Below are 23,937 nucleotides of genomic sequence, written 5' to 3'. Positions count from 1 at the left end.
AAAATTATGTTAACTAATTCATCAATTAAAATTAGATACAAGCTTAGTTAAACTTATTAAACTCGTAATTTTTTTTTATTGAGTGAAATAAGTATATACTATGAAGAATTCAGTTCATGAAAGTTATAAAACCTAGTTCAAAGAAAAAAAAATTGAAATGCAAAAATTAATATTAATAAAAAAGAAAATAAAAATATCAAAAATAAGTTCCCATATTTTAAAAATAAAAATACCAAAAATAAGTTCTCCTATTTTCAAATTTTATGTCTTATATATGATAATTTATTAATGTAGATGAGTTTAATTTCATTGATTTATATTTTTAATATATTTACATTAAATTATAGTCGTATTTTAACGGTTATTTACTATACGAATTTATATTTCTATCATGAATTTACTTAAACTTATGAGTTTAATAACTTTAGTTTCATTTTTAAACTGATGTGTGTTTGTGTGTGTGAAACGCTGATGCACTCGTATGTCATACTTATACATGTACCTGTCTTGTATCATTCATGTTGCAATCATATATTTAGGATACGTATCACATATTATATACTTTATAATCTAAAAACTTTAAAAATTAAAATTTTAGTTAATTAATATAAATATCCTTTTATTACTGGTTTAAAACCCAAGTTATATAATGTAGTCTTCCTTTAAAAATATTAAAATGCGTTTGTATTTCTGCACATATATTCTAAAATTTTGAAAATCACCACATCCTACATATCATATTGTATGTATGTGTTTGTATTTAATACACGTATCCCCCAAATCAATGCTTTTTAGCCACATTGGATATACGTAACACCCAACTACTTTAACTTGGTTTTATGGCCAGCCAATTGATACCGCAACACCACTCATTTTGTTAATTGCTTTAGGATATATCTCTATTTAATGTATCAAAAAACAAGTTAAATTCTATTGTGCACGAATTGCGAAATGTATAATTTAATTTATTATGAATTTTATATAGTTAATTGATTCACATTTATGAAATTTATATCTTTTTAATACATTTATCCAATATAATCTGATATTAGAATATATTAAAAAATTATTAACCCTAACTGGGTGTCACTGTTTCAACATGATCCCCCCGTCCCTTAAAAAAAAAAAAAAGTTTAAACCTCGCATCTTATTTTAGCGAAGTTGAGTCTCTTTCAATATGAAAAAAATTTAGGTAGATTGAATAAACTACATCATTTATAGTTTGTTTAATAAAAATATGACATTTATATTATATTAAATATAAATTAATTTTGATATTAATGATAGTAAAGAGAGAAATATAATAAATTAAATTTACATTTTGTTATAAGAAAAATCAATTAAAAAATCTCACACAAGATTATATTTAGATTATTTAGAACATTCTAATTGACCAAACTATAAATGATATGGTGCACTCGATTTACCTAAATATTTCTCCTTCCAATACTCTATAAATATTTATTAATTTGTTGCAAGGGGAAGTTATAATATTATCCGTTTTTATAATTGAAATGATTGTTAATTTTTAATTGGCTTCGTTCTATTATATTTATTTAGATATATTATTACATGGGTTAGTTTTATTTTAATTCTTTGACTGCAGACTTAATTTTATTTTATTAATTATATGTATATTACTTTTTTTGACCATTAAATATGTATATTACTTTTGAAGAATACTTATGTAACTACTTAGCTAATAAAATTCACCAAATATTAAAATATTGACGGTCTGAATAAAATCTATTATAATAAAAAATAATGGGTCAAGTGGAAGTTGCATCCTTAAAATTACAGGCCCTTGTATCTAAGATCCTAAATTTATTTTTTATATAATATCTTTTTCAATTTTTAAAAATATTATAATATTATTCTTATCATTAATAAAAGTTAATTTTAACAGTTATTTAATGGTTAAAATTAATTTTTGTTGACTGATAAATTTAATGAATCTTACTTGAAAATTTAATGGTTGTAAATAAGGGTTTGCGAGTAGCAAATCATTAAAACTGAAAATACGTTTAATAAGTTTTTTGTTTAAAAATCAGATAATTTTACCTACAAATTCTTGTTTTGGACCAACGAGAAAATTTGTTGCCCCTATTTTGAAATTTCAAATCTTTTGATTTTTATTTTAGTTTAATTTAATTTAATCTTTTCATCCATTATCGTCAGTCACTCATTCTCCCCTACAGTGAAATTCTTATTAGAAGCAAACGAAATTTTTATGGGGGCACTAATGAAAATTTTTATACATGAGTGGGACGGAATTGAATTGTAGAGACATTGTATTGAATTTTCACTTTTTAGTAAGGGGAACTGCCTCCCATAGCAACAAATAGGTACAGTCCGATAAGAGATGATTGAACATAATTACACACTTGACCTTAGCCAAAGGCCGAGAAAGGTATAGATGATTGAACATAATTAAAGTGGCAATGCTATACTGACATGATCGCAAAAAGAATAATTATAAGTTTAATTACAGACACAATATTTTGATTTGAATAAAAATATTGATGAACATTGTAATTATAATGGGAAAAATTATAAATAGAGCAAGTGAAAAAAAAAATGCCATGCAAATAATATTTGAAGAAAAACACCCGGTTAAATTGATGTCAATGAGAAAAAGTCTTATATTTTTGGGAGGAACACAATTATCAATCCTTATAGTTTTTTTAAATTTTACTTTTAATCCTTGTAGTTTTATTTAGTATTTTCAGTCCTTATAATTTTAAGAAAGATTCGATAATATTTCCTTCGTTCAAAAATATAAGGTATTTTTTAAAAAGTTGAGTGTTCAAGAATATAAGGCATTTGTAGTCTTTCGAGGTGTAATCATTACTTTTTTTTAAAGCGTTCCTATTGATGAATAACTTTATATTTATTGTAGGGTATTTAATAGGAGTAAATATGGAAAGAGTTAATTTGAAAGTAGATAACTACTTTTATTGAAAGGTGAGATTCAGTTAAAAATGCCTTACATTTTTGAACAGATGGAGTACTTATTTTTCAAATCCCTGTAATTTTAATTTTTTTTAATATTTTGTTTTTATAAAAATTGAAAACACTAGAAAAAATTATAAGAACTAAAATCAAAATTCGATGAAATTATAGGGATCAAAGATTATATTTTTCTTATTTTTTTAAAAAAATAATTAGAAGTTTAATTTTTAATATATAAAACAAACCTAATTTAATGGGATTTACTGTTTTTAAATTTCCCTCTATATTTTGAGAGAGGTTGACCTCTCCTGATAGCAAATGCTTCATGTATGCAAATTAAAAGAAAAGATGAAGATGAGACACCTCACCTTTTGACCTTTTAAATTTTTTTCCCCTCCCCTCATTTAATCCTTGCTTGCACTTGCGTGAGGAAGTAGATATCAACTACTGCTTAATTCTCCCCCATAATAACACCTGAAAAGTGGACCCCTGAGCGTTGGTAGCTAAATGAATTGATTAGAATTTGGTGGTAAGTAGGTGGTAACTTTTGTGATGCTCAATTTAATTGGGATACTAATTAAGAGAGCAGAACCACTTCCTTCACACGACTTTCCACTGTGAAAAGAGAAGCACGAACACCAATCACAGCAACGCATCACCTTCCATGAACTTTTACTAGCACCACCAGCCCCATCCCAAACCAAAGCCACTAGAGCTGCGATGAACAAATCGAAACCACCTCCAACTAGCCCAAATTGAAAGTCTTAAGGCAAGGAACCATATTAGATTCAGATGGAATAGAAGAGATTTATGAGCATAAGAGTTGCCTTCCACCTAGAATCTTGTAGCCATTGAACCAAACTTAGGAGAAGCTTAAGAAAATGAGATTCTTCATGGGGCTTTTGAAATCCCTTCATTTGCGCCGTTGCTTTTGAGGATGAAAATAGATTAAACTGAGTTAGATTTTAATCAAATAGGTTTGAGTTTGTATAAATTTTTTTTTACAATTCAGACTTGAATTGCTTAAAGCCTAATTAGATTTGAAAGCCTACTTAAAAATAAATCTTTTATATAGGTTCGTATTTTAGTTTTAAACGTTTTAAATATACTTTATAACTATTATAATATATCGTAATAAGATTAACATATACGTCTTACCATATATAATAATTACAATATATAATAATAATTGAATCCTCCTTCCATTAAAAAATGTAAGGCATTTTTAACTAAATTTTACCCCTCAATAAAGTAGTTATCTACTTTCTAACTAATCCTATCTTTTCATATTTACCCCTATTAAACACCCTACAATAAATATAAAGTCATAATCAATAGGGATATTTTTGAAAAAAAAGACAATAATTACACCTTGAAAGACTAAAAATGCCTTATATTTTTGAACATTTAACTCCATAAAAATGTCTTACATTTTTTAATGAAAGGAGTAAAATACAATATAATAATAAAATAATACTATTAAGATTAATATATAAATCTAATATGATTGAAAATATAACTAAAAATAAAAAAATAAGTTGATTAAAAATTAAATAGTGAAACTGATATACTTGTGATATATAAATAAGCCGACCTGTTGGGTTCATATGTTAGGTTTTGAAAAAAATATGCATAATTTATTTAATTAAATATGTTTAATTAAAAGCTTAAATTTAGCAAGAGCCTATTTATGAAATAAGTTAGGTTAAATTATACCTAAAGTAAGTCAAATTGTAGATTCTGGTTAAGTGCTTATTCTATTTTCACCCCTAATCGCCTTCTTCCTTACTTCCACTAACATGACCAACAACCCTATAAAACCCACCCCATTGAAGGCAATAGCTTTCAACAAAAACACACAAAATAAAGATATAATCCACCTAAAAATTAGGGTGGGTTTCTCTTATTTATTTATTATTATTTTTTATTATAAATCTAAATTATTTAAATTAAATTTATATTTTTAAAAATTATAAAAACTAAATTTTAAATTTAATTTAACGATTTAAATTTGTATTGATTTCCTCTCCTTTTTTGTTTTTTTTTTTCTGTAAAAGAAAAAATCCAACTCCCAAAGAACCACCATCCACGGACGACCTCCTCGCCAGCCTACGTCAGAGAGAGAGAGAGAGAGAGAGAGAGAGAGAGGTACTGGGGACCACAGCACAGCTGCACAGGGACACAGGAGTACTTATGGAACGGAGCGATTGAAACCCCACACGGGAGAGACAGAGCGGTTTGCCCTGCTCGAACCTTGCTTTAACAACTTTTTTTATGTATAAAAATAAAAATCTAAATTTTGCCCCAAAAAAAATCTAAAATGCATAACTGAATTAAAAATTATATTGTCAATATCCCGCATTCCCGCTGAACCTCTTATTGTTTTCCAATTCTAATTCTAAATTAGAAAATATTCTTATTCATATCGTTGTCATGATCACGAAACTTCGCAATCCACTGTTAACCTGGCTCCATTGTCGTAAAACGTGGTCGCGTTAATTCTACTATCTCTGAGGTGAAAAGAAAGAGGAAGTTTCTGCTGAATTAAACGTGTAGACTAATCTTCTTCGATTTACCTTTTTTTGTGTAATTAAGGGCGTGATGGAAGGGCAATTCCCCAGATTGAGAAGAAATGTTCTTTCACTAGAAGATCCCAATCCGAAACCTGCTGCAAATGGGGACGATCCTCTTCCCCTGAATAAGAATATGATTATCCTATTGATTGGCCAATCAGGTGAAATTACCCTACCTTACCCGCACGCCACTTTCTATCTCTCTCAGTGCGCTTTACGACACTGTATCTATTGAGACAGAATTACGGCCGCGAATCTGTATATATAAAAATATTATTATATTTAAAGCATTTAAATTTAAAGAATTTTGAGAATTTGAATTGAATAATATATCCAGCGAGGCCAACTTGCAGTTTCAAGTTGAAGTTTGACAATCAACCAACCAGGTCTCGCTTTTCCCTTTCTCGCCGGAGACGAAGATGGAAGGGCCGTCTACGGCGGGAGATTCCCATAAGATTACGGTGAGGTCGTCGGTGATCGAGTCGTTTGGAGCATGCGGGCTCTCGGGGCTCCGGATTGACAAGGAGGAGTTGAAGCAGAAACTCATGATGCCTCGGTACCTCCGGTTGGCAATACGTGATTGTATTCGCTTGCAGGATCCCACCGCTGGAGAGAGCCACTTCAGAAGTCGCAACGCTGACGACTATGGCAATGTCGAGCCACCGGAGACGCCTATGGTGGTCTTTATTAATCGCCGCAGCGGTGGCCGACTTGGCTCTGTGCTCAAGGAGAGGCTTCAGTATTTGATGGGTGATGAACAGGTGATATATATATATATATGTATAAATATATCGAAATTCAATTTTTTTTATTGGTTTTTAAACTGCGTGATCCAGGCTGATTAAGAATTTTTGTTATGTGGTTGTTGATTTTGTCCAAGTGCATGCATTTGCTGTTTGGCAATGATACGAAGAACTTAGAGTTGGAGTGATGATCAAGGAGTGTGTGACTGCTGAGTTGTACGGCGTGAATGTGTTTCTTCGATTAGCTTTGCTTTTAATGATTTTAATTTGAGGCTTTTTTGCTTAAGGCGTTGGAGTACTCTTGTGCTGAGCAGACTAAGCGGCGAAAAGGCCAAAGGGTTTCTCACGCCGGTGTCATATTCATGTTGGCTTACAACTGGAGAGTAACATGAAAGGAAAGAAATAAAAACAAGCAATCGTAACAACTGAGAAATGGAATATCTACTCAGGGAGCAACTGAAAGATGCAAAATGAGAATTGGTTCTGACAAGAAACTAAATATTTTTTGTGCATCCCTCCTCGTTTTCATTTCCCGTTTTCACTCTCACTACGCAAACCCTGGACGCTTACAAAAAGCTCACTGCTGCGTTTTCTGTTGTTAGCATGCCTTTATCAAGCCTAATTATCGGAAAGGAAATATTAAAGAATTCAACTGCTGAAAATTTGTGTTAGCCATTCTTAGTTAAAGTCACCTCCAACCTTAATCTTTCCTGTCTTCCTTTTCTCCTATTTATTTTCAACATGACAATGTTTCGTTTATCTTGGCTCTAGAGCATATTTAAACGAGATTTGAATTGCATTAACACAATGCAAGTTTTAGTTTGAGACAAATGAATGCAGGAACTGCTTTTTCTTGCTTTGATCTTAATTCTTTTTTTCTTCCATGTCATGATTAATTATGTTTTGTACTGTAGGTTTTTGACCTAATAGATGTGAAGCCTCATGAATTTGTCAAGTATGGATTAGGTTGCCTGGAGACATTGGCTGGTCTTGGTGATTCTTGTGCCAAAGAATGTCGTAAGAGATTAAGAGTTATGGTATGCTGATTTTTTTTTTTTGACAAAATTATTGTATGTTGATGAATCTATTTCAATCATGAATTTACATTCTACATCCAATTTACAGTGTATAAAAAATATTCCTCTTCTTCTGTTATCAGCTGTAATGCCAATACCGCATAATTAAATCCATTTCCTTCTAAAATAGAATTACCATTGGATTATGCTGGGTGGTTGGACAGGTTGCAGGAGGTGATGGTACAGTTGGTTGGGTGTTAGGATGTCTCACAGAACTTCATAGAGAAGGCCGGCTGCCAGTTCCTCCTGTTGGGGTTGTACCACTTGGTACAGGCAACGATCTATCCAGAAGTTTTGGCTGGGTAAGAATCCATATACGATGAAACTATGGGCTAGATTAGTGTTTTCTACTTTGTTAATATGTGCATTTGATCTGTCATCAGGGTGGGTCATTTCCTTATGCTTGGAAGTCAGCTATCAAGAGATCTCTTCACAGGGCTGGTACTGGTCAAATTTGTCGTTTGGATAGGTGATCTTATCTTTTTTTTTTTTTTTGGTAATATAGGCGATCTTATCTTAATTTTGAACTTTGCAGTGTCAAATTGCAGCTTTTATCAATTATCTTTCTCCTGTGCAAAAAAAAAAAAAAAAAAGCTGTCTGCCGTTAACTATTGTCTACCGAACAAAGTGTGGTGTTGTGTGTGTGTGTTGTGTTTTGGTTAATGCCCAAAGGTATGCGTGTGGAGGATTTTATATTGGGGGCCATGCTTATGTTTTCATTCCATAAGGTCTTGTTCTTGTTTAATGACATCTTCTTGTTCTTTTTTAGGCATTAATTTGACTGGAGTCTTTTCTGAAATACAGTATGATAAGAACTCACAACACTAAATATTTTGGATTGACTGCTTCTATATGCAACAAGAGAAATTTAAAAGCTGTATGCAGGTTATGGGTCTGTTCCATGAACATATGTACTTTTTTCTCATGACCGTCAATGCTTGTAACAGTATAATAACATCTGTCATTTAAGTAAATAAACTGAGATGCAAGAAGCTCATTTAGCTTTTACTATTGATGTGAAAGTTTAAACTTATTTCATAAGATGACATGTCAATATATATTACGGTAAAAGCATGGGGAATGCCCAAAATAGTCCCCTACACTAAATTCAACACACAGTTGACAAGATTCGATAATAGTAAGTAGTAACTGCTATCTTTCTGGATATTTTTTACTTCCAGTTACTTGATATTCATATTCTTTTTGACACTGTTTGTTTTGGTGCCAGATATGAATTTGGAAAATTGAATGATTGAGGTTTTGTGCTTTACATAACCATTTGTATTATCATGGAAAGCATGGAGCCTATAAGTTAACAGTACAGCTTTCATTGTCTATGTCAACATGGACGAAATTCTATAGATGATTAGAGTTGTCTGAAATGTTTAGGTCTTTTTCCAGGTTCTCTTTGCTCTAATGACTTCTGTTGTTCTCTCACATCAGTTCAGTTTGTTTTCCTTTCTGGTTTGGTGTGTTTTTAATGCAGTTGGCGAGTTTCACTTTCAATGCCAGATGGCATAGCTCTGAAAGCACCATATTCTCTGAAGCCTACGGAAGAGTTAACTCTGGATGAGGTTGTGGATTTGGTCTTTTTCATCGCATACTTGCCTTATTTTTCATATGGAACACTGGTACCTTGCCTTTTTTTTGATGCTACAAGTGATTATAGTTATGGCATGCGCTTCAGGTTGAGCATATTCTGAAGCTCATTTTGAAATTTTTATTGTTGTTGTTGTAATTGCTGTCGTCATCATCATTGTCATCTATATATAAAGTTGGTGATGGAATATGTCATTACTTTGATTTTGATTGAAGGCATGAATGTGACTGCTTTAACAGGGGAAAAATCAAATATTTCTATAGCAAAACCAGTTAACAATGTTTATGATATTTAGTTGTTATAAGAAGAGGGGTGGTTAGGCAATTAATAGGGTGATTGTAATGAGGATATTTGGACTTATGATGAAGAATTAAGGTTTTTTTTTTTTTGAAAACAAACTCAATTCTTCATCATAAGTTCAGATATCTTGGTAGACGGCATGGAGTTGATGTAAGCGAAAATAAATCTGCTAGACTCTCTAAGCAAGTATCTCACTTAAAGAAACTAGTAGCCAAGTCAAGAAGAGAATCCCCAATGACTGCAAATAATTTCTGATTAAATCTGGAATAATGTCTACAAGCCAGGGACGGATCCACATTAAGGCTTGTGGAGGCAATTGCCCCCACAAGCCAAGAAAATATTAGATAACAAGACCCCAAAATTTTTATATGCCTCCATCAGAAAATTTCATTTGCCCCCATCATTTCAGAACATTCACTTGCCCCCTTACAAAAATTCACTTCTCCCATATAAAAATTTATGATTTAAAAGATTAAAAAAATTTATCCCATTAAAAAGTAATTTTTTATTTTATGCATTCTTTTTAGCATTTAACTTTATTATGTTATATCCTTAATAAAAATTACAACAACAACAACAACAACAACAAGCCTTTATCCCACTAGGTGGGGTCGGCTACATGGATTGCAAGACGCCATTGTGCTCTATCATTTATTAAGCTTTTAGAAATATTATTAATTAAGAGATCACGTTCAACAACTTCCAAGAGTGTTCTCTTAGGCCTTCCTCTACCTCTCTTAATCGGACTCAAAGTTATATGTTCCACTCTTCTCACTGGTGCCTCCCTTGGTCTTCTTTGTACATGCCCAAACCATCTCAACCGATTTTCTACCATTTTTTCCTCAATAGGTGCCACCCTCACTTTTTCACGTATGTGCTCATTTCGAATTTTATCTTTACGTGTATGTCCGCACATCCATCGTAACATTCTCATCTCTGCTACTCCAACTTTATGTTCTTGCTGTCCCGTTAGAGCCCAGCATTCACTACTATATAACATTGCCGGTCTGATAGCAGTACGATAAAACTTTCCTTTAAGTTTATTAGGCACCTTACGGTCACAAATAACTCCTTTAGCTTTTCTCCAATTAAACCACCCAGCTTGAATTCTATGTGAAATATCTCCACTGATTTCGCCATCATTTTGGATAATGGCTCCCAAATATCTAAACTTTTCCACTTGAGGTATAATTTGATCTCCCAATTTCACTTCCAAATTATTTTCGAATAGTCCTTTATCAAATTTACAATATAAATATTCCGTCTTACTTCTACTCAGACGAAAACCTTTCGACTCCAATGTCCTCCTCCATAACTCAAGTTTGCAATTAACCTCTTCTCTTGTCTCTGCTATAAGAACTATATCATCCGCGAAGAGCATACATTTCGGGATTTCCTCTTGAATATGTTCCGTCAAAACATTTAAAATCAAGTTGAACAAATAAGGACTCAGAGATGATCCCTGATGTAGCCCAATCTTTATAGGAAAATCCTTTGTTTGACCACTAGGCGTTCTTATACTAGTTTTTACCCCCTCATACATATCTTGTATGGCTTTAATATAAGCAATCCGTACTCCCTTTTTTTCCAACGCTTTCCAAAGCACTTCTCTTGGTATACGGTCATATGCTTTTTCCAAATCAATAAAAACCATGTGTAGATCTTTATCTTTACAACGATACTTTTCCATTAATCCCCTTAGTAGATAAATCGCTTCTGTAGTTGATCTACCTGGCATAAAACCAAATTGATTCTCAGAAATACTTGTCTCCAATCTCAACCTGTGCTCAATTACTTTCTCCCACAATTTCATTGTGTGGCTCATGAGTTTAATCCCTCTATAGTTAGTATATCTCCTTTATTTTTATAAATAGGAATTAATGTACTTCTCCTCCACTCATCGGGCATTTTCTTGGACCGTAAAATCACATTAAATAACTTAGTTAACCATCTCACCCCTTCTTCACCTAAACATTTCCACGCTTCGATAGATATACAATCAGGTCCGTTAGCTCTACCATTTGCCATTTTCTTAAGAGCTTCCTTTACCTCCTTATCACGTATTTTTCGATAGAATGACAAATTTTGTTCTCCTTCACCAGTTACTAAATCCTCCAAGTTACTAGATGAATCCTCTCCATCATTGAAAAGTTTAGAAAAATAAGTCTCCCATCTATTTTTAATTTCATCATCTGTAACTAAAATTCTTCCCTCTTCATCCTTAATACACCTTACCTGTTCTAGATCTCTTGATTTTCTTTCCCTACTCTTGGCAATCTTGTAAATATTTTGCTCTCCTTCCTTCGTCTCAAGGTTCTTATAAAATTCTTCAAAAGCTTTAGAACGAGCTTCACCCACAGCTCTCTTAGTTTCCTTCTTAGCCATACGGTACCTCTCCCAATTTTCCTCATTGTTACACAAATGTATGGCTTTAAAACAGTTCTTCTTATACTTGATTTTGTCCTGTACACTATTATTCCACCACCAAGACTCCTTATCTCTCGGACCAGAACCTTTCGATTCTCCCAAAACTACTTTTGCAACCTCCCGTATCTTTTTAGCCATATCCTCCCATATGATGTTAGCACTTCCCTGAGAATCCCAAATTCCTTTATCCAAAAGATTTCGCTTGAAAATATCTTGCTTCTCACCTTTTAATTGCCACCACCTAATCCTTGGTGTTACTACTTGTCGACGTTTTTGGATTTTACTCATAATACACACATCAAGGACTAGGACCCTATGTTGTGTCGTTACAGCATCTCCAGGGATCACCTTACAATTTTTACAAAGTTTTCTATCTGTGTTCCTAACCAAAAGAAAATCAATCTGCGACCTTGAGGCTCCACTTTTGTAGGTGATGAGATGCTCATCTCTCTTCTTGAAACAAGTGTTGGCAATCTTAAAATCATACGCCAATGAGAAATCAAGAAGAGTTTGCCCTTCATTGTTTAGCTCTCCAAAACCAAAACCACCATGCACCCTCGCATACTGACCAGCTTCCCTCCCGACATGCCCATTAAAGTCTCCTCCAATAAAAATCTTTTCACTCTGTGGTATGTGTCGAATCAACCCCTCCAGATCCTCCCAAAATAATTCCTTAAGACTGGCTTCTGTCCCGACTTGCGGCGCATAAGCGCTAACAATATTAACAGTCTCACGTCCAATTATCATTTTTAAAGAAATAATTCTGTCTCCAATTCTGCTAACTTCTACAACGTTCTTCTTCCACTCCTTATCTATAATGATGCCTACTCCATTGCGTGCACTTACTTTTCCTGTATACCAAAATTTGAAACCTTGAATATCCTTAGCTTCTTCTCCACGCCATTTTGTTTCTTGCAAGCAAAGGATATTGATTTTCCTTTGAATCATAACCCCTACAACCTCTACAGATTTACAATTTAATGTCCCAACATTCCAAGTACCAAATCTAATTTTGCTCTTATGGACTAACTTCTTTAGCCGCGTGCGTCCAGAATGACGCGGTAGCCCTTGCTCATTTAACACTACATCCGGGCGCCGATGCAGCGGCTCTAACTCACTTATCACTGTACTCGAGCCATGCAGCGCGTTACTTACGGGCAACGACCTAGCATTAACATTATAACGTCTATTGTCCATGTTCATGATAGATTCAACAAATTTTTACATTGGCTGTTGATGGCCTAACACAACCCTCCTCCTTTACCCGGGCTTGGGACCGGCTATAAACATAGGCGGAGTTATCCTTAATAAAAATTAATAAATATTTAAATTTATTTTATAAAAAATATTAATATTTATTTTAAATATACCACCAATTTGTTTTTCTAGATCCGTCACTGCTACAAGCTGTCTGACCCAATATATAGACTGCAAAGTAACAAATGACTCCTAAAATGACTACCCGCAACCTTAAGCTTTGGATTAGCGGGCATAACAGGCTGAACAACATTTATTTATTGAAAATAAAATCATAACTGTTCCTAAATCTTAGGACACTTTGAACAGAATCTGATAGTTCCTAATATTGGGGAATAAAGCAACGGAAAATAATTAAAATAATAAAATGACAGAATAATTTGAGACTAAGTCAGCTGCACACATGACTGCCTCCCACTGTAGGTGTGGTCTATCATATCCCTATTATAATCACCCTACTAATTGCCTAACTACCCCTCTTATTACAACTACATATCAATCACTCACAAAAAGTAGGCTGACTAATGTATAATTGTCTTTGTTGGTCATTGTATTAGTGTAAATGAAGGTTGAGGGGTCAATGCTTAGCATAATTGAGTCTTTAAATGATATATTTTGGTTTGGTTCTTTCCTTTCTCCTTAAGTGTTTTCTATATTCTCAATGTGACTTAAAAAGTGAAACCCTTAGTAATTCATCATTGTTGAGCTCTTTATCAGTTTTTTTTATAACCAAAGGAAACTTTATGCATTAGGTTGAAGAAAATGGCACAAGTTTTTCTTACATTCTTGTCAAATTGACTTGTGAGTCTCAAATGTTTTTTTTTTCACCTCTAAAAATGCTCAAATTACTCTGAAAAATTGATAGGTCGGCATATTGGAAAAGACTGGGTCATATTTAAAGTCCTCAATGTAATAATGTCTTTATGTATTAAATTAATTTTTGTAGTATAAAATATAATTTCTTCTAATTCCATATACATGTTATATCAGCAAAAGAATTTTTCTTTCAATTTAGGAAGTTTCTTGTGTATGCAGGATTTGGAAGTTGAGGGAAAACTGCCTGAGAATGTTAACTATCATGAAGGAGTGTTCTACAATTATTTCAGTATAGGTATTGTGATGTGTACAATGCTTGTATCATGGTCTTGCCTTGAACTTTTAGTCAAGATTAACCTTTGTGATCTGAGGGTGAAGCTACCAGACAAGAGAGAATTCAGTCCAAGGGATTATTACTTTGATTGGTGTCTGCCTAGTATTTATTTATCCTGGGAATAATTTAAGAATGGAGTCAAGCTGGCTTTAAAGTCTACTGCTTTTTGCAAGGATTGGTTCGGCAATTTTTGCAAGATGCTTGATGCCATTGGGATTGCAATTTGTCGTTTGAATGAGAATGCCATCACACTTGAAATTTTGCTTTTGTTCCTTTCCTAGTTTTTTTGGGGTACAGAACAAACTTAGAAACTATGAATGTACTGCTTTTACTTGTAGGTTTGATGCGATAGCTATTTCAGATGCCACAAATAAAATGTCATTCTATTTGTGAACATTCTCGTTGTTCATATTTAGTCATTTTATCATACAGGAATGGATGCCCAAGTGGCTTATGGTTTCCATCATCTACGCAATGAGAAACCCTACCTTGCAAATGGTCCTATTGCGAATAAGGTATGATGTACCTAGACCAGTTGACTAATGCTTGCTAGGGTAACATAAATTATTATTTCCCCCGAAGTAGGGTCCCTATGCCTAAATTACTAAATTATATGTTAACCTGTTTTGAGCAGGTAATCTGTAAAAAGGTGGTACTTTCTTGTGTTTGAGCAACTGTGTGTTTAGAATAACTTGTTGCATTAACAGGCTAACAGCTTCCATTTATTCATGGGCCCTTAATGATATTATAGCTCTCTGTCATTCCAATACATGGATGTGGACCAATCTTATTTTCTTGGTTGCAGATAATATATTCTGGTTATGGTTGCACGCAAGGCTGGTTTTTCACTCCTTGCACTAGTGATCCAAGTTTAAGGTAAAGGCTATTCCAAAATTCTTAACGCTTCTTTACTCTCCCTTTGAAGCTATAATATACAAAACCTGTAGTATGTTACAAATACAACCCAATTGAAGAGAATAGAAGAAAGAACAATGGCAAAATAGCCAGCTCTAAAGAATTCAGCCATTTATTCAGAAACTTAAGAAACTAAAGTTTCTCTTCATAATGCCATTAGCAGACAAATTGCTCTTATAATTGTTTGACCTCCTTCCTTGAAATGACTGCTTTGGCATTCTTCTAGCTGCTTTTTTCTGCCATGTTGCTTAATACGTGATAATAATATTAATAGAACAGGGAGACTGGAAAAATGAAACTACGGAGAAAAGGAAGGGGCTAATATTTTTTGTTAAAAAAGAAAAAAAAAAACTATTGGGAGACTCAACAACTTTTTCTATATTCGACTGTAATCATTTTTTTTTTTTGGGGTCTGAACTATAATCAAGTTTAGGCTAAGCAAACAAAGTCCCATATCCCTTTTGCTTTGCGTGCAGTATAATGAACTATTTATATAATCTGGAGTATTTGACTGAACAATTAACAACTCTTGGAGTAACTATTTTCACAACCTTATACCTTCTGGGTTTACTAAACTGTCAATACCAATGCTGCTTAGAGTTAGAAATTAGCCTCTCGTAGAAGCTTAGAAAGCTTCTTAACATTGCTTAATCCCGTAGTGCACATCCCTACTATTGACAAAGTGTTCCATAAAAACTCTAGAATCTTACTCATCACAGCTCCCTGGGTTGTACCAAGATCTTTGGCTGGAACTTCTTGATATCAAAAACAATACTGAAGGACATGGTCAGTACGAAATACCACAACTGCCAGGCTGGAATATAACAGTAATTTTAAAGGTGTGACTTCTATTGAGGGGAAAATGATAGAAAATCATTTAAGATGGTTTGGACATGGATAGAGAAGACTGTAGGAGGCACTAATGAGGAAAATGAAATGAATAATCTCGAACCCTTTAAAGAGGGATAAAGAAAGACCAAAGAGAACACTTACGGAAGTTGTTGAACATGACTTTTAGTTAACAATATTGATGATAGAGCATAATGGTGTTGTGCAATTCGTGTAGCCGACTTTACCTAGTAGGGTAAGGCCTATTGTTGTTGTTGTGCTCCTTTGACATAATGTGGCACATGATCTGAATTTTGATTTGGCTTCCATTGTAGATATTTCCCCTTTTTCTTCCTTTGTTGACTCTCCATTATATTCTCTGTCAGAAGTTTGTTTCTAGTTACGTGGATTTTCACTTGATGCCTGCTACCCTATGCAGTTCATAAATTTGGATTTGATTATTTACAATAATCTCAGGAAAACCTTTATCTTGTGGAAATCAAAGTTCTACGCTCCAGTAATTAAGGATGACGATTGATTCCTATATTGTATTCCTAATTACTTGAGTATTAATTTTCTGTTATTAGGGGACTTAACAACATACTGCGGATCCATGTCAAAAAGGTCAATTGCTCAGACTGGGAGAAGGTTACAGTTCCTTCAAGGTGATTATTTATTTATTTTCATATCAACTGGGTAACGAAGCAACACCCTATTTAATTGAACATCATTACTTTTGACATGAGGCTAGTTGCTAGGGATTGTGTGTTTCTTCTCTTGGTTCTGAATTTCCTCTGTCTTGGTCTTGTTCTTATATTTCCATGTTCATAGATGCACAGTTCAGTAAATGTAGCGTATCAGCAGTCAAGTTTGTGCTATTCTTTTTGGTTTGTCCCCTTCTATGTGATAAGATTATGTTATTTCCTTTCAGTGTAAGGTCAATAGTTGCTATGAATCTTCATAGCTATGGAAGTGGAAGAAACCCCTGGGGTAAACCAAAGCCTGAGTATTTGGAAAAGGTATTCTCTTTTTGTTGTCTGATATTTCCTGTCATACTGATAATCTTAAACCATTAAAGCATTCATTCTCTGATTATATCTTTTTGCTTTTTGGAATACCCCCTGTATTATTTTGGAGACATCAATAAATCTGTTTGTGCCCCTTCGGTGACTGAAATGTGACTTCAATTTTTTCTTTTCCAAGAGACATTTCCATAAAGCAGTTAAACCCTTTGTCGTATCACATCATGGACTATGTATGCCTGAGTTTCTTCTCAGTCTCTAGTGCCTGGTGGTTGTGTTATGATTGGGAGCATTAGTGTCCGTTTAGATTTCAGTTGAGTATAATAGATTATGAAAATAATTGATTAAATGGTAAATTTTAATCATAATTGATTATGTTATAACACAATGTGTTTGGATACTGTTTTTATAAAATTAATTTTAACAGAATTGAAGATGTTTGGATAATTAATTCAGAATCAATTTTAGTTGTATAAAGTACCATAAAGGACATTGCCTTTTAAAATTAAATTATTAATAAATTTATATCTAATATTATTAAAGTTGTTACGTTTTATTTAAGAAGTAAAATATATTATTTAAATTACATATCTAATTAATTAAAAAATTTAAATTATATTAATATTAACATTTAAATTTACGTAAATAAGTAACTCAATATATCTTAGTTAAAATAAATTTAATAAAAGAGAAATATTTAATTCTTAAGCACCAAACATTAATTTTTATTAAGAAAAAAAAAGAGAAGAGAAGAGAGTTTGGTTTTATTTTTATAAAATTTTGTACCTTTCTTATAATTTTTCTTCGGCCTTTCTTTGTAATCTTTCCCAATACCTTTGTAAATTTGAACGCAAAAGCTCATTCTTTCAGCTTTGGCAAAAAATCAATTTTTTGGAAAAGTTGCTGTTTGGGTAATTGAAGCAAAAATCAATTTTTTTCCTCAAAAAATCGATTAACATGGCTATCCAAACACACACTTATTATGGTGATTGCCATGGACTTCTGATTGGTGATTATTACTGAATATGAACTTGCACGATGATGCTGTAAATCATGTCTTACAATTTTAAGGAGGTTAACTGAAAGGGCTTTTTCGTAATTCCAGAGACAATTTGTTGAAGCCCATGTGGATGATGGACTTCTGGAAATATTTGGTCTAAAGCAAGGATGGCATGCATCATTTGTCATGTTTGAACTTATATCTGCGAAGCACATTGCTCAGGTACGATATATTTTAGTTTGAAATTGTTTATGGGTTGTGTTTTTGGGTAATTTTCACTTCTCAAATGCAAAATGTGACTTAGGAATCCCTAACTGCTTGGTGTATTGGAGGGTGAACGGATTCTAAATTGAGTCAAAGTAGATTTTACATTGGTGTATTGGACTTGGAAATGATTGAGTCAAAGTAGATTTCACATTTGTGGAATGTTCCATGACTGGACTTGGAATCATGGGGATCAAACTTCCATGTTGCTCTTGGCTTTGTTGCATTCAAATCTTATGCTGAGGATGCCTTCGCGTTGATGGTCTGTTGACTACTGATTAAAATTGTGGCATTAGATCGAGTAATTAACTCTCACCGTTATTGTAGGGGTTTTTGAGCACTTTTTCAAAATCATTATTAACCATTAATTATCTGGATGGACAATATTCTGTTCTCCCGTGTTGGGTGCATTGAGAACTCCGAAGATAACCCATCAATAAGTGACACTACTGTCGAACAGCACCAAAATTAATAAAAACTAGATTTTGCAGTAAAGTGCAACCTAGGTCGTCTCCCTAAGAGTCAATAGAGTAATTATTTAAATTATGATTATGAAAAGGTAAATAATGGGGGGGTTTTTTTATGATGAAATTAAAAACTAAATTATAAATAAATAAATAGAGGAAATTCAATTAAGAAAATTACCGACAACAAGCAGCGCAATCAATCACAACCCAATCACCTAAATTTAACCTTCCTCGTCTACAAAATAAATTAATTTTATTCAACTTTATTATTCTGGTTTCATTATAATATTTCTCAAATTATCATTCAAGAATTAAACAAGAAGTTAAGTTATAGATTAATTGAAATCTCCTTTAACCCACAACCTAACAATTGTTTTATAGCCACACCAAAAACAAAGCATGGATAATCACCCAAGCCAAGCCAAATTACTCTTACAATGCTATATCAATCGATTATAGCAATTAAAACCTCAGATAAAATTTATAACTCAAAAATTATGCAATAAAGCTACTCTAATCAGTAATAGTAATTAAAGCATAAAATTTAGAGGTAGAGAGAAGAAGAGAAAATTGGAATAAAGCTAAAATAAAATCTTTCCTGAATATTAAAGACTCTGATTAAAATTTAGGATCATGGTTTGTGATTGATCACACCAAAAAAAAATTAGCTCTCCATAGAAATAAAAAATCAAACAACATGAAATGAAAAATTGAGAAACCATCACCCAAGAAATTGGAAGAAGGAAAGACGAATGGCGATCGCTGCTCTGTTTCCCTTCTTTCCTTTTTTTTTCCCAGATCGTGCTTCCTCTCCGTCCCCCATCTATTCATATATATATATATATATATATATGAAAAGTGGACCCTAATTAAAAATTACACTAAATAATTCAAAATAAATTCAAATAAAATTTTAAAGATTTGATTCTTGATTTGATCTCCAAGCATGCCCATATTCTTCTTATCCAAAATATTCTTCATCAATATCTTTCAAATTGAATCTAGAAAATCTGCACAAATAAAATAAAATTAAATAGCACCTGTGCAAAAATATTAAAGATATTATTTATATTTTAAAATCAAAGATTTAGTTAGTTAAAATTCCAAAACTGAATATTAGCTAATAAAATCAAATAATATCTAATTAAACTCAATTAGCCTTAAATAAATAATTAAAAGTCTAAATTAAAAGAATAAAAATATATAAAATTATCATTTATCAATAAGTGAATCTGAATGCCATCTACCCTGTTTCTTTCTTCACATTTTTTGTTTAATCCTTTTTTTTTTCCCCTGGTATGAAGAAAGTCTTTTGACCTTGCAAGGTGGCAATGAACCTTTAATATTAGCCCACCTTAATCTTAGAAGAGTGAGGTTGGTGCCGTGGGAGCTGTTAGATTTAGCTCGTTGCCTTGTGTATCCAATTGAGATCTTCTGCAGTGCATTATATTTGAGAGAGTAGCTTAAAAGAAGAGAATTATGTATGGAATCCTGTTTCTTTTCACACACTATTTTCACTGTCTATCTAGATACACATAATGCATTTATTTCTTAGATTCAGAGAATTCAGATCATGGCCTACCTTGTACTTGTGTCTAAAATGTAGTCAATACTATTTGTGCCAAACGTAATCACCATTATTTGGCTTGGCATAGTGAAATTTCCGTCACCCCAGAGATTAATTCTATCAGCGTCTCTTGGCTCTGAAGTTCTATTCCACTTGTGCCTACCTTGCAGGCAGCTGCTGTTCGGTTGGAGCTGATAGGTGGGGAGTGGAAAAATGCTTATATGCAAATGGATGGAGAACCCTGGAAACAGCCATTGGATAAGAACTTGTCCACAATCTTGGAAATAAAGAGGGAGCCTTACCAGTCATACATGATTCGTGGAGAGTAATTCTTTTTTTAATATTCACCTTGATTTGCTTACATAGTTGGGATTCTTTCAGGGCGTGTAAATTGTATGTATTATAGGTACTGACGCTTGTTTGAACAATGTGTTCGGAAACTAGCTTCACTTTTTTATTGTGTAATGAAATGTAGTTTTCACAACATTTGGATCCAAAGATATTGCCCGCTAAAATTTCAATAAATTATTATTTACTTTTGTACTATTTTATTCTCTTCTCTCTCTCTTTTTTTTACCAGCTACCATTTTATTCTTTATAAATAGAAATAATACACACACAAATTTTACCCAAAGCCTTGCGTCTGGATTGCCAAATGAAGGAGAGTGACAATAATTTATTGAACAAAAACTTACAGGAGAATTCCAAACGATGGTCTTAGCAAGCCATGAAATTATCCCAAAAGAGGCAATATACGAAGATCTGATAGAGGCCACTCCAAGTAGCTCTGGAAATAAAACAATCAACGAATATATACCTAGGATATTCTTCTTCTCGATAGCCAAGGAATGACATTGAAGAGAATTTTTTTTTTTTTGAGCTAATCATGTTCAAAGCATTAAATGTAAACACTTCTGTTTACAGGGTTTGAGTTTAGGTTTGTCAGGGACTATTCCTGTTGGTGACACTGAAAAAGAATTGTTATTGAGATGCTGAACTGAAAATGTCACAGGATACCCTCGACGACAATTTTCCAAAGCAAAGAGGAAGAGTGACAGTGTATTTGGCAGGCAGGTCAATTCTCCCAGTTTTCTTCCAAGCATAAGCTTTATTCCTTTGAGTTAATATGTTGTTGATGAAGCAGTTTGAAAGCTGATGAGAATTCGCAATCTTTAAATTTTTTTTTTTAATTCCAAAAGAGGCAGTCTCTATCCTCTAAACTGGGTGTCGGAGTAGTGAGAATTTTTGAAGCAGCCTGAGAGGAGACTTTAGAGACATTATCAGATCACCAACAGTATTAACAGAGACAAAAGTGACGGAGAAGATTGATTATAAAAAAAAAAAAAAAAAAAGAAAAAAGGAAAAAGGAAAAAAAGAAAGTGATGGAGAAGATTCAGCTCTTAACGGCCACAAAAAGGTCTCTGATCCAATCCCACCTTCTATTTAAACCTTATTCAATACAGTGGAACTATCGATCCTCAATTTAACCTCAAAAGAGAGAGATTCATTTCAAATATTTCCTTTGACTTGACTTCGTTTTTATTTGGATTCTTCTTTTTAAGCATGATGCTGGGCCTGGGAAGTTCGGATTTAATACTTGTAAATTTTCTCTGGCTATGTAAAATTTAGTTAAAAGAGATCTATCATTTATCCTTAATATCTTGAGAAAGATAATTTCTATTATAGAGGGACCCTACTCTTTGTATTTGCCAAAAAAAAAAATTCAGAAAGTCATTTTCTCCAATTTTATATTGCTAAGTTTGCGCCCTTTGGTCATTGGATTACAAATTCTTAATTACGATTTTGGGAAATATTATATTATCAAATGGAAAAATGAGTAGCTAGAAAATATTAATTGGAGGGTATATGTTGAGTTCCTTTCAACTGAAACATCGCATTCATCTGTCTGTCTGTTTATTATTTGGAGAACACATGTCATTGCTTCCCTCTAACATATTCCTCTAAATCCGACAAATATCGTTTATTATTATAATTTCAAATTCTTTTACCACTTAAAGAGAAGGAAATTCAATACTCTAGTAATTTTTATTTATGTAAAGATATTTTTCTATTTCTTAAAAATTAATAACAAATATTTTAGAATATTTTTATATATCAACATCTGATCAAATAATAAAACATATTTCCTTTTCATGACATGCCAAATTTACTCAGTATTTCAATTCATCAAACTACATTTCCACTATCATTATCATTCTCATTCCTATTCTCGATTTGTATGTAAAGATCTATGGGAAAATAAGTAGTGGGGAAATCGTAGTAGAAAATGTGTAGGGTTGGAGATGAATTCAGTGAGAGATAATGAAGTGCACTATAAAAGGCCATGGATGCCCCATAATGTCGTCAGCAAGCAATTCATACTTTGTGTCTTCTCTAGAGGAAGCATCCATCTGTGCTCTTCCCACTCAATACTCCTACTGATCATCTACTCACTCTCCACATTCTTATTTTTTTTTAATTACTTATATGTTACTGTGCTTTTGCTTTCTCCCAGTTATTTCCTCGGCCACTGTCGTCCCAGAATGTTAAATCACACAAGATTCATCACTGTGATAGCCATGAAAGCCTGTTTCCAGTGGCTGGTGAATTTTGTGGTGTTCAAGACATGAAGCTGCAGTAGTGAATTTCTTTTCCAATCACAGCCTCTTCCAAGTCCTTTTCACAAATGTTTTCAAGTGACAAGTAAAGGGTTATAACCTGTGACCAAGATTATTAAAGCCCAAATTTCTCAGTATTAATGCACCTAAATGATATGCTTTGTTTGGAGAACTGATTGTTTGGTGTGAGACTAATTAATAAGGTTAGAGAGTAAAACAAGGGGAGAATTACATTCAAGTCTTACACAAAAAAATTAATTAATACAAGGTTTATTGATAATTGAAAAAAGAGATTGATGACCCAATTTATTGTCTATCTCTTAAGTTTAGTTATCACTGAATCTTATAGTAATTAATTTTTTTGTATAAGATTTTAATTTAATTGTCCTTAAAACAAAGTTGAGAAATAATGAGGTGCTTTGTTATGTGGGACCACTAATGACACAAAAAAAAAACTAATGGTAATCTTTTTTTTTGGCTGACAGATAATCTTATTTTAATATACTCTTTCTAGACCAAAATATGGGCATTCGTAACTAATTCATGGTTTTCAAAAAATTAGTTGAAATCTTAATTTCTTTAAAAAAAAGTTGCATCTTTCAAATTATACCTCTAGTAAATATCATATATAAGTACCGTGATAATGATATTTAAAATTTTAATGCTTCATTTAAAAAAAAAGTGTAATAAATGAAGTAAGGATATAGTTGAAAAAGTAATTATAAGTTACCCAATACCCTATATGTTAGATCAAGCAAAGCTTCAAAATGTCTTATATTGTGGTTTGGAAGGAGGGGAGAGTGTGTGTGTGTCCCTCTAGGTTCTTATGCCCTGTTTTGTCATCCTTTAGACGCTACTTGTGATATATATACAAAGGGATGATCTGAATTGATCATGATTAGATGAATATAACTGTGATCTGTGAAGGAATGTTTGTGTCCCTTGTTCTCTCATGCATTATTTGTATTCTTTGAAGTTGTTAAAAAATATGTAATTTTTTAATTTTATCTTTCTTACCATTAATAATTATACTGAATTGTTGCATGTATAGGACTTCAAACAACATAAATAAACAAGGGATAAAATTAAAAACATATCTTTAATACCCTAACTTTGCCTATATTAAGAACCAAGAAAGCTTTAAAATTGAACTTTGCCTTATACTAAGATTAGGAGAA

At 32.7% G+C, this 23,937-nt stretch overlaps 1 protein-coding gene across 1 annotated transcript; it reads left to right on the top strand.

The window, feature by feature from the left end:
• The first annotated feature begins 5,866 nt into the window (after nt 1-5,866).
• Nucleotides 5,867-20,687, top strand: LOC129308015 (diacylglycerol kinase 4-like). The gene is made up of 12 exons (XM_054948970.1): nt 5,867-6,286; nt 7,183-7,305; nt 7,509-7,646; nt 7,728-7,813; nt 8,831-8,918; nt 13,964-14,039; nt 14,511-14,593; nt 14,884-14,954; nt 16,409-16,486; nt 16,753-16,840; nt 17,949-18,065; nt 20,312-20,687. Exons 1-12 carry the CDS (start codon nt 5,945-5,947, stop codon nt 20,468-20,470), a joined length of 1,449 nt encoding a protein of 482 aa, XP_054804945.1. The 5' UTR covers nt 5,867-5,944; the 3' UTR covers nt 20,471-20,687.
• The last annotated feature ends 3,250 nt before the right edge of the window (nt 20,688-23,937 follow it).

The sequence above is a fragment of the Prosopis cineraria genome, unplaced genomic scaffold (genome assembly GCF_029017545.1).
Source record: "Prosopis cineraria cultivar Desert tree isolate PC_DT_omini unplaced genomic scaffold, ASM2901754v1 PC4, whole genome shotgun sequence".
Lineage (NCBI taxonomy): Eukaryota > Viridiplantae > Streptophyta > Magnoliopsida > Fabales > Fabaceae > Prosopis > Prosopis cineraria.
The sequence above is the reverse complement of the archived record's forward strand: the minus strand, read 5'-3'. Positions and strand labels throughout refer to the sequence as shown.

Bases quoted from the DNA above. Each gene is read 5' to 3' on its own strand.
- LOC129308015 (XM_054948970.1), top strand. From the start codon at position 5,945: ATGGAAGGGCCGTCTACGGCGGGAGATTCCCATAAGATTACGGTGAGG. The intron at 16,841-17,948 runs GTATTCTCTTTT...TCGTAATTCCAG, and splicing joins AGCCTGAGTATTTGGAAAAG to AGACAATTTGTTGAAGCCCA. The intron at 18,066-20,311 runs GTACGATATATT...CCTACCTTGCAG, and splicing joins CTGCGAAGCACATTGCTCAG to GCAGCTGCTGTTCGGTTGGA.